Source organism: Lathyrus oleraceus, chromosome 3, assembly GCF_024323335.1.
Source record: "Lathyrus oleraceus cultivar Zhongwan6 chromosome 3, CAAS_Psat_ZW6_1.0, whole genome shotgun sequence".
Lineage (NCBI taxonomy): Eukaryota > Viridiplantae > Streptophyta > Magnoliopsida > Fabales > Fabaceae > Lathyrus > Lathyrus oleraceus.
This window is the reverse complement of record NC_066581.1, coordinates 69,318,900-69,330,970: the sequence shown is the minus strand read 5'-3', so window position 1 is coordinate 69,330,970 and position 12,071 is coordinate 69,318,900. Positions and strand designations below refer to the sequence as shown.

The following is a 12,071-nucleotide window of genomic DNA, read 5'->3' as shown; positions in this document are numbered from 1 at the left end:
TGGCCTCATCCAAGCTTATCCATTCCATGATCTTCCTCAAAATATCCCATGTAACAGATGAATTCCACAAGTCACAAGTTCAAAATAACAGCTACACCATGATCAATGTTGCATATGAACTTAAAGAGATCTTCAAAGATGTATCAGATGAATTTTAAATTGCAAGTACTTGGTTCTTCAACAAGTTGGCATTGGCCAAGTCCATTAGCATAGGGAGGTTGCCTAGATTCTAAGTCCATTTGTCCAAGATCAAGCCAACAGTCCACACAAAAGTTTTTTAGGGTTTTTGTTATTATTATGTGCATTAATGGTCAAAGAACACACAAACAAGCAAAGTATACACAAACAAAATATATCACACAATATGGTCCAAATGGACAAAATGAAAATTGCATTAACATAAACAATTAGAATGATATGAACAATGACAAATGAAATAGAGTGCTAAAAGTAAATTGCATTAAAGTAAAAGCTTAAAATTAAAAGTTAATAGTTAGTAAGTTAGAAGTTAGTATTGTTTTGTTTTTCATTTTTCATTTCAAGACATTCTTTGGAGAACACTCAACCCACTTATCACAAGCATGGATCCTTGAACCAAAACATTTTCCAAAGGAAGGAAAGAAGGCCAAGTTTCCACACAATACCATGAAAGAGGGGAGACTTACAATCTCACTAACTAGAATGCTTATGCCTTTTATGTTACAAATTTAGCGCTATGTTAAGCAATCGTAATTGGACTTATGTAGAAGTCACAACTATTTGAGACCGGGCAATGAACTTTTGGTGTTAATGCATGTTGGAGACATAATATTATGAACTATGCTCATGAAACATACCACACACAAAAATATGCAAAAGGTGTGGCCTAATCTCATCCATACTCATGTCAATTTTTCAATCAACTAGCATTAGGACTTTGAGATGTCATAGGCCAAATGGAAATGAATGAATGAAGAAGAGGAATGAGATCAAGTGGGAAGGGGGTGAATGAAATCACAAATTGGTCAAAGGAGTACTTTTACCAAATTAATATCATTCATTCATTTTGGGAGATGGAATGTACATTCCATCAATCCCCTAAATCCAATGATATTAACTTGACAAAGTCAAATCAACCTTGACCAAGGCCCAACAACAAACAAGCAAACTCAAACAAGACAATACAAATGGTCAACAAAATTAAACTGGAATTTATTCAATTAAAAATAATAAAATAGTGCATTTAAATCAAATATGTTTTGTCCAATTCCTAAAATCTCAATAAAACACCAAAAAAATGGCCATGAGATTTATCATAGGTCAAACAAGGTCAAAGGACCTTGGAGAAAAAATTTCAGAATTTTTGGACATTTAAAAATATTTAAAAACAATTAAAAATAAATGCAAAATCAATTAATTCATGAAAAATATTAATAATGTTCCAAAAAATAATTTTAATTCAGAATATGAAAGAGAAAAATATTTGAATTTTTTTGGTGAAAGTCCCATATTTTTTGGATCGATATTGAATTTAATATGAATTATTGAAAATAATACAATTAAAATAAAAATTCAGAAAATCTAAATTACGTGGACCATCAGATCTCCCTCATTAATTGAGGTGGTAGATCTGATGGTCCCTAGCGCGCTTTCCACATGGACTTGAGTCAACAGCGCTGCAACTTGGGTAATCAACACCACCGATCAAGATTAAAACGTGAGGGACGGATCATGTGGTTCAAAGCCTTGCCAACTCATTGCCGGAGCCAGAGCTAGGGTCATCTTCTCTGGTGGACCTCACCGGACTGGTCCACCATGAACCATCACCATAATGAAAAACAAGGATATGATCTTAAAGAAAAAATGGCACTGACCTCGAATTTGACCCCCATTCATTCCAATTCCTAATATATTGAGAGATATATGGAATTGAAATTTGAGATACATGAACTGAGTTGCTTCGATTTGACCTCAAAGCAACTCAAACTTCTTGCCTACATTGGTAGGACTTCAGACAACCAAAGAATCAATAGAATTGAGCAAGAACTTAGGAGAATCGAAAAGTTCAAAATTTCTGGAAAATACCTTCAATGTAGGTCTAGATTCAATGGATCTTGATCTTGCTTGTGCCTGGACTCACTCCACTTGCTTGCAGGAGAAGGATTGAATGGTTAAAAAGCTATGGATTCCTGGAGAATTGACTTCCAAAACAGTGAAGATTCAAGCTCAAATTCAAAATATTTTTTCAGGCTTATCCTTTGAGAAGTGAGGGTTTTAAATGGGGGATCAAAGATGGCGCCAATGTGTCTGAAATTCTGAGCAATTGAAGCACTATTTATAACTGGAATGGTTGATAATTGCACACTCACATTCACTTTCCAAATTTGGCAAATGGTGATGCAATGGGGCATGGACGCGCATAGGCCCATGAAATGATTGCTTGAGATCCAAAATTTAATATCAGATGCTTTGAAGTAAGCTTGGATTGCAAGGCAAATGCACATTGTTGTTTGAAGCTTGATCCTTGCCAAGTGATGTCACCTTATTTAAGCCATGTGCAGCCTATGCATTTCATGTCCAAAACGAATGAATTTGAGCTCTTTCGAAAGGTGAGATCAAGAGGAACAACTTTCATGTTCAACACTTTTTTATTTGGAGCTTGGAAATTGGAGAAATTTGAGGTGGAAGTTTGGAAATTTTTGACATATCAAATTTTTTGTAAGTGTCAAGCCATATGTCTCAATATTCCACCTTGCTTAACTTTTTCTATGAGCTTCAAATGAGAAATGTATCTTCATTAAAGTTGTATATCTCTCAAAGAAATTCAAAATTGTCACCAATTTCATGTCATTTGGATTTGAAATGATAGAGTTATGCATTTTTGAAGTTTGGAAAAATCACTTGATCAATGGTATAGGTCAAAAGTGACCTATAATGTAACCTCATATCACATGCTCAAAAAATTTGAATTATCTCTCACTCCAAACATCAAAGTTGAATTAGACACATTGAATTTAATTGTTCAACTTGTAAATCTTCCATCTCATAAAAATTGAACAAGTTATGGCCTTGGGAAGTTGACCTTCAAATTAGGGTTTAGACAAAATGACCTATAATGTTTCAACATAGAAAATGATTTTCCAAGCAAAACTAGCTCTAGGTCTCAATATGAAAGTTGTTTGTAATGTCATTTAGAGTAGGTTTTATCTTGGAATAATTTTCATATGGTGAAAATTGTAGGAGATAGTGTCTAGGGAGACCCAGTTTTGATCAAATGAATTCATTTGGCCAACCACCATCAACCAACTTGCTAACTTCCAATTCTCTTGACTTTCTTGGTTCATGGCAGATCATATATGCATAAGATGATGAATTTTGAAGTTTCCCTTGAGGAATTTGATCAATTGGTGAGATAGCTTGTTGGAGAAGTTACTCAAGATACCCAGTCAAACTAGGGTTTCCATGGAAAATCACCCTCAAACTCTTGAAGAAAACTTGATCAATATAACATGTAGAGAACATTGGGACTCATATATGATGTTAATAACCATTATTGAATCAATTCTTGGTTGTACTCTTTGTTCATGAGGGTCTCAAACCCTAGATGTGATCTTGATGAATCAATGATATCATGCCCTTCCTACAAAAGAGTTAGGCAAATGCAAAGACATATTTTTGGTTTTTTGGTTAGTGAAATGATAAAATACAAGTATGATACAATCACAAAGTGCTTGGTGATCTCTCCCAAAACAAACCTAATGAAAGAGGGGTAAGGAGGATGCCAAGGTATGATCCCAATGCTAATGCTTCTGATGGAATTACATGAGGGATCTTAGGGTCAAAATTGGGGTCTTACAATGACCAAACTCCCCCCATCCATGAGAGGTAATGAAACGAAGAATTTTCCACCACGACACGATTGACAAAATCACATATCTTCGCATTCTTCGGGGTGGATAAACAAAGAGTAACCAATCCAACAGAGGGTTCCACGTCTTTAACTCCGGTAGTAGCTGAAGCTTTGGTAGCACCCACCAAGAGAGGTATGACCTTAGGAGTCTTTTTCATTTGTTTCATTATTTTGTAACATTTTACTTTATCTATAAGTCAATAAAAGATAGGTTAAAATTTATAACACTAAATGACTATTAAAGATAAGGGGTTTCCCCATGTTACTTACCAAATATGATCTACCTAACTTCTTTTGAGCCAATGTACACCAACAAGTGTGTCTTTATGTACCACTTCCTTTGTTTCTTTGCCACATAAGAAGGGACAACACAATTGATGTATCAAGGACTATCAAGGAAAGATACCAATTTCATTTTCAAGTAAATCTCCTCATGCGCTAAATCATCTATTTTATAAACGAAAGATCTGGAGTCCTCCAAAAAAATGGCTCTAATGCCAAAACTGGAAAAACCTGTGTGAACATTCATATGGAGGCCCGGGATCCATGGTACAAATGTTGGCATAGGCCGCCTTGTTTGAGGGGAGTAACCAAGAAGTACAAATGTTTGAAATATTTCACTATTTGTGAGTAGACCTCGAACATCTTGGTACACTGACAGAGAGAGATGTTAGACCTTGGCCCCGTGTTGAATCAAAATTGTTGCATTGGGGTTTAAAATGGTGTAAGAAGAGATCATGGTCAGCACACCCTTCTTATATTTACACTAATATTGGAAGACTTTGATGTATGCCCAACTCAGCGGATGCAATTGGAAGAGTAGATTAATAAATGATTACACATGACCAACTCAAAATTGTTGAAGGGAAGGAAGAAACCTATCAAGGAGAATAGAGATTTGCGAAAGGGAACGACACGCCATTCATATTTATTACATACCCTCTTGTCTTCTTTAGAGGGAATCACCCTCTAATCTTTAATGAGTTATCCCTTGTTGCCTTCTGAACTTTGGGTTGAAGGTCATCTATCGTAAGGGATTTTGTTAATGCATGAAAGTCGTAAATATAAATATCAACACGATACAAGTTTAAACCTAAGTATGGTGTTCTAGCTAAAATACATGCGAAATAAACCAATAATTCATAGCAATTTTCTCCGTCAAGTCTCACGTAAGAAATAAACCTAATAAAGAAAGAAAGATGGAAAGAAATAGATATCTAGATGTTACCTTAATAAAGACAAACTTGAAGATTCATGCACTGAAAGGAGGGGCACAAATGAGTCAGAGATGAAAACTCTGCGAAAAAACTGGTAGCAATGAAGGAAATCACAAACATGGAGAAAGAAGAATTTCTTAAACCAATAAGCGAAAAAAAGAAGAGAAAACTAATAGTTCAGGAATATCTTATATGCACTTCAACAACAGTGAACTGTGGGATCTACCACATTGAGTAGCGTGAACCACAACACCAATAATCGAGATCTCCCCGTGAATTGTTCAGAGTACTTGAGTGTCCTAAGATAAAGAGGGTACCATAACCGTCAGACATATGGACATGCGTCAGGACTTTCCTACAAAACATCGTTGATCAAAAGAAAAAATTTAATGTTTCTCTTCACAATGCTAGTGATGCCCTATAAAGACTCTTCACTTACTTCTGCGCACAATCACACAACTGACCTAAATATGTACATGACAAAGTCCTCATTCTACAAGATAGGAATAAGGGTTTGAGGGACAACTATTTTGAGTCGTTCGCAAGACCCATAACGAAAGGGCTAGGAGAAAACCTCGAGTCAAAGGCGCACATAATAGGTAGATATTTGCTAAATGAGAAGCAAACAATTTCTCCCTTCAACATGTCAATTAACATCTGATTCAATCAAACAAATGTCTGCATGGCTCGCCGCATCACACGTGAACGTTTTCAACCTTTCTTACTATATAAGAGTAAAATGCGTCATTTTAGATATTCAAATTCACTCACACTTACACATTATTTCTAATTTTTCTCATTGACTTATCATCCGAAATACTAATCCAGTGAAACAAGACACACCTTTATTATCTCATCTTTCATTTATAATTCCTAACCGAAAAGAGCTTAAAATAATAGACCATAATTAAAAAAAAACATTAATTGGCAATATCTTCGTTTCTCTTTTTAATTAAGTTCTTTGTGGCCTACGAATCTTAACACAACATCATATGTTTGATGTGCCAAACTTCTAATAAACTATTTCTTTTCAAAAAAAATCACCAATCACCAGCCTTATTTTGTATACTATTTTAATGATAGATTCAAATATTATCAGTTAAGTCTTACCTCAATTAGAATAAGTTAAATATTAAATATATAAAAGAGGTGTTATTCTTTTTGTGCTCTTAGAACATTGTCTTCTTGTTGTTTGCTCTCATAGCAAAAGAATCAGAGTTAGTTATAGTGTGTGAGGATTTCACTATATATACCCCAACATAGAGTAAGGTTCTTCACTTCATCACTTGTCTACCTCTCTTTTTTCTCTCTTCTTAACCATTCCTTATTTCCATGGCTCCTCCCTTGAACTCCACCACCTCTAATCTCATCAAAACTGAGTCCATATTTGATCTATCTGAAAGAAAGTTTAAGGTGAAAGGTTTTCCTTTGTTCCATGATGTTCCTGAAAATGTTTCTTTCAGATCATTCTCTTCTATATGCAAACCCTCTGAATCAAATGCACCACCTTCACTTCTTCAAAAAGTTCTTGCTTATTCACACAAAGGTGGTTTCTTTGGATTCTCTCATGAAACTCCATCAGATAGATTGATGAATTCCATAGGTAGTTTCAATGGAAAAGACTTTTTGAGTATTTTCAGGTTTAAAACATGGTGGTCTACTCAATGGATAGGAAAATCTGGTTCTGATTTACAAATGGAAACTCAATGGATTCTCATTGAAGTTCCTGAAACCAAATCCTATGTTGTTATCATTCCTATAATAGAAAAATGTTTCAGGTCTGCACTTTTTCCTGGTTTTAATGATCATGTCAAGATTATTGCTGAAAGTGGTTCAACAAAAGTGAAAGAATCAACATTCAATTCAATTGCTTATGTTCATTTTTCTGAAAATCCTTATGATTTGATGAAAGAAGCTTATAGTGCTATAAGGGTTCATCTCAATAGTTTTAGGCTTTTGGAAGAGAAAACAATCCCAAATTTGGTTGATAAGTTTGGTTGGTGCACATGGGATGCTTTCTATTTAACTGTTAATCCTATTGGTATTTTCCATGGTCTTGATGATTTCTCGAAAGGCGGTGTCGAACCGAGGTTTGTTATCATTGATGATGGATGGCAAAGCATTAGTTTTGATGGTTATGATCCTAATGAAGATGCAAAGAATCTTGTTCTTGGTGGTGAACAAATGAGTGGTAGACTTCATAGGTTTGATGAATGTTACAAGTTTAGAAAATATGAAAGTGGGTTGTTATTAGGTCCTAATTCACCTCCTTATGATCCAAACAACTTTACGGATTTGATTTTGAAGGGTATTGAACATGAGAAGCTGCGGAAGAAAAGAGAGGAAGCTATTTCATCTAAGAGTTCTGATTTAGCTGAAATCGAGTCAAAGATAAAAAAAGTAGTAAAAGAAATTGATGATCTCTTTGGTGGAGAACAATTTAGTAGTGGTGAAAAGAGTGAGATGAAGAGTGAGTATGGATTGAAGGCTTTCACAAAGGATTTGAGGACAAAGTTCAAAGGTTTGGATGATGTTTATGTTTGGCATGCACTATGTGGTGCTTGGGGTGGTGTGAGGCCTGAAACCACACACCTTGATACCAAAATTGTCCCTTGCAAACTCTCACCTGGTCTTGATGGAACAATGGAGGATCTTGCAGTGGTTGAGATTTCCAAAGCGTCACTTGGGCTAGTTCATCCTAGTCAAGCTAATGAGCTTTATGACTCCATGCATTCTTATCTTGCTGAATCCGGTATCACCGGAGTCAAAGTTGATGTCATTCATGTAAGTTTTATGATAGTTAGTTAGAATGTTTTATGTTTTGTTATGGCCTAGTAATAATCATTAAATTATGATTTTTTTTATGCAGTCTCTTGAATATGTCTGTGATGAATATGGAGGTAGAGTTGATCTTGCAAAAGTTTACTATGAAGGATTGACAAAATCCATTGTCAAGAATTTTAATGGAAATGGAATGATTGCTAGCATGCAACACTGTAATGACTTTTTCTTTCTTGGAACAAAGCAAATTTCTATGGGAAGAGTTGGTAAGCACTTGATTAATGTACAATACAAGCACACTATGAATGAACTTTTGTAGTTTTATTACCAAAATGTTATTTTTGTAGGGGATGATTTTTGGTTCCAAGATCCAAATGGTGATCCAATGGGAAGTTTTTGGTTGCAAGGTGTGCACATGATTCATTGTTCCTACAATAGTTTATGGATGGGACAAATGATTCAGCCTGATTGGGATATGTTCCAATCAGATCATGTTTGTGCTAAGTTTCATGCTGGTTCAAGAGCTATTTGTGGTGGGCCAATCTATGTGAGTGATAATGTTGGCTCTCATGATTTTGATTTGATTAAGAAGCTTGTATTCCCTGATGGTACAATACCAAAATGCATATATTTTCCACTTCCAACTAGAGATTGTCTTTTCAAAAACCCTTTATTCGACCATACAACTGTCCTCAAAATTTGGAACTTCAACAAGGTATCTATCTCTCACCATATGTGTAATGTACGAGTGATATACGTTCACGATACTGATATATGTAATTACATTCAATTCCTTTTATTTTTCTAAATTGTCATCGGTAACAATGTGTACGTATCCTTTTATTTTTCTAAATTGTCATCGGTAACAATGTGTACGTATCGTGTCTGGTATACAACAGTATGGAGGCGTGATTGGTGCTTTCAACTGTCAAGGGGCAGGGTGGGATCCAATAATGCAGAAGTTTAGGGGCTTCCCTGAATGCTACAAGCCAATACCCGGTACTGTTCATGTAACCGAAGTTGAATGGGATCAAAAGGAAGAAACATCTCATTTGGGTAAAGCAGAAGAATATGTAGTGTACTTGAATCAAGCTGAAGAGCTTTCTTTGATGACTCTAAAATCCGAACCAATTCAGTTTACTATTCAACCATCTACATTTGAGCTATACAGTTTTGTTCCCGTTACAAAGTTATGTGGCGGCATCAAATTTGCACCAATTGGGTTGACAAACATGTTCAACAGTGGTGGAACAGTTATAGATTTGGAATATGTTGGAAATGGTGCTAAGATTAAGGTTAAAGGTGGTGGGAGTTTTCTTGCTTATTCTAGTGAATCACCAAAGAAGTTTCAGTTGAATGGTTCTGAAGTGGATTTTGAGTGGCTAGGTGATGGAAAATTGTGTGTCAATGTTCCTTGGATTGAAGAGGCTTGTGGTGTTTCTGATTTTGCAATTTTCTTTTAGAGTACTAGAATATTGTTATTACTATAACAATGTGTTTGTGTTACTTGCATACCAAGAAATGAAATGGAAGTTAGTTTATGAGTTTGTGAATAATAATACAATGTGTGAGCATTGATCATACTTGTAAACAATCAAACATGCAACTTTGTCAATAACGCATAACCTCTAATATTTTAAACAAAAAAATTTCCATTAACGTAAAATTTAAAGGTGCAATTTAAACAAGAATGCAACAAGAGGCAATCAAGTAGAAAATAGATAGATTCAGTCTTTAATCATATAACATATGAGCGACACATATAGCAAAGTGAAGAAACATTTGTTTGTTGTAGGTAACGACATCGACACGGTATTAGCCACCTGTAGTAAGTAGTACTAAACTTTGAAGCCACGTAGGTGATGAATAATGTTGGCAGGAACAGACGATGATGTTTTCGAATCCTAATTGTCGGTGCTTGAGTCAGGAAAATAGCAACAAACAAAAAGAGTTTTGCACCACGCCTTGAGACAAGACAAAAGAAAGGGATGCAAGAGGTTAAGATAAAAGTAACCGATTACAAATGTTTGGTTGGTTTACCTATGTTTTTCTTTTTCATGTTTATTGCATGTTTTAAGATATATTAATCCTAACTCACCGATTGTTGACTAACAAATTGATTTGTTAATAATCCCAACACTAGGAGTATAATATTTTTCAGTTCTTTCATCCTCTTAACGATTTAATTCAATCTAATAAATATAAAATTTGTTCTGATATATTTGTAAAGGATGTATAAGAGACAGGAAAGAAATTCACTAAGAGGCGGCGACGTAATATAACGTCATTGTCTACCTCCTGGCCGTTTATTTGTTGGAACGAGCGCTCATCATTTGGTTATGAAACTCGTTTTTTATATCACTCATCGTTCTACGAAAATGTGGGGTGATGTGTCTCTATCCATAACGGTATGGAGGAAAGAGTCAAAAAGAGGTAGTCACGTTCTCCCAAGAAACATAGAAAGATCCAACCTCAACGGATTACTCTGTTGGATTCTAAGATCTAACCTCAACTGATTCCTATAAATACTTAAGCCCTAAGGTTGAGAGGGACAATCAATCTCACTAAAAACACCGGTATATAGAGTTTCTCACTTCCCTATGTGAGCTAGATCTAACATCACAAGCCTTAAAACATCTGGGAGCCCTACAACACAAAGGGTTGTCACATATTGTACTTTTAACAAGTACAATTGGCGCCCACTGTAGGACTCTGGTAAAAGTGGAATGAGCCACCATTACAACATTCGGCTAAATTGATATCCCCGTTGTCGCACCTCGAAAAATGGGGATACGACTTTAAAGCGAAGCGCGATCGCACGCTCGCAATGATGGACTGAACAGAGTCGCCACCGAACTTTATTTATTCCTAAAAAGGAAAGGGGAAATATCGATAAAACCCATAAAAGAAAGGATAAGATATGGTCGTCGCAACCAATATCAGGGTTCGGGAGTCGGTTACGCAAGGGGAAGGTATTAGCACCCCTCACGTCCGTTGTACTCAACGGGAACCGTTTAGTTAGTTTCGTTTTGAATGTTAGCTTATGTTAGTCTTCTTAAGTTATAATGAGAGAGAGAAAGAAAAGAAGAAAGGAGAATATTTTTGGATTTTTGGCGCAGGACTAAACCTAAATTTTTTATTAGTGGGCCTGACAAGATTTATAAATCCTGCTCCTACGTATCTCAAAAGAGAAATCAAGGCTTACGTAGTTCTGGGTAGAAAAATGTTTGTTTGTTGGTCGATTTTAACGAAAGCTATATTGTATTAATCGACAAAAACATCGTTTTACCCAAAACAGATGAGGAGTGGACGCATACCACACATCGAACGGATTTATAAATCTACATTCGGAAAAGCGTCATTTATCTCTACTCAACAATCGTGGCCGAAACATTGTTTTGTATCACTTAAGACAATATATCTTTTGTTTATGAAAAAGGTTCTTGATTAGTCGCACGGCGGCGAGAAAAGAGTTTGATCGGTTGGATGTATTTTGAGTGATGGCGAGAACTTGGATGAGCGAGATATACATCTTGAATCCTAGCCTCAGGAGTGCACGGTATACACCATGTTCCATTTCCATCTTCATTGGAAAAAGTATTTAATAGAGATTAAGTATTTTAAGGTTTGATTGAGAAAGGGTTTGAAGAAACCACATTGACAATTTTAGACGATGGCGAGAGTTAAGATTGGCGAGGCATCCGCCTCGAATCTTAATCTCAGGAGTGCACGGTATACACCATGTTCCATTTCCATTTTATTGAAAAGGTGTTGAATAAGGATTAAGTATATATTTTTTGGGTTTGTGTTAGATGCCCAAAAGTGCTTATTTGAGCTATCATATGTGGGCATCGTTCACTCTTTTGCCTTGCTAAAATTGCCAAAATCACATTTATTTTACATGGAATGCGTACATTGATAAACAAGCTTGGTGCCTTTGATGTGTTTGTTATTGTGCAGGAAAGGCATGAATTAATTGATAATAAAGACACAAGAGAATTGGCAAAGGAACCAAAGCAAAGGAGCATTTCATCTGCCAGCTCGCTAGGCGAGGATGTGGCGAAGCAAAACCTTCGCTAGGCGAGCTCCTGGCGAAAGGCTCCAGTAAATTGGTTAATTAATTCGCTAGGCGAACTGAAGGCGAAGTGGCAGCGAATTCAGTCTGTTTTGGTGAAATGAGCAGC

General features: G+C 35.8%; 1 protein-coding gene across 1 annotated transcript; it reads left to right on the top strand.

Moving 5' to 3' along the window:
* Positions 1 to 6,312: 6,312 nt before the first annotated feature.
* On the top strand, positions 6,313 to 9,481 carry LOC127132600 (stachyose synthase). Its single transcript, NM_001427725.1, has 4 exons — positions 6,313 to 7,890; positions 7,976 to 8,153; positions 8,235 to 8,602; positions 8,787 to 9,481. The coding sequence occupies exons 1-4, from the start codon at positions 6,439 to 6,441 to the stop codon at positions 9,348 to 9,350; spliced, it is 2,562 nt and encodes an 853-aa protein (NP_001414654.1). The 5' UTR covers positions 6,313 to 6,438; the 3' UTR covers positions 9,351 to 9,481.
* Positions 9,482 to 12,071: the final 2,590 nt, after the last annotated feature.

Excerpts from the sequence above, each read along its gene's own strand:
- LOC127132600 (NM_001427725.1), top strand. The coding sequence starts at position 6,439 with ATGGCTCCTCCCTTGAACTCCACCACCTCTAATCTCATCAAAACTGAG. Across the intron at positions 8,154-8,234 it reads AATTTCTATGGGAAGAGTTG|GGGATGATTTTTGGTTCCAA; the intron begins GTAAGCACTTGA and ends TTATTTTTGTAG. Across the intron at positions 8,603-8,786 it reads AAATTTGGAACTTCAACAAG|TATGGAGGCGTGATTGGTGC; the intron begins GTATCTATCTCT and ends GGTATACAACAG.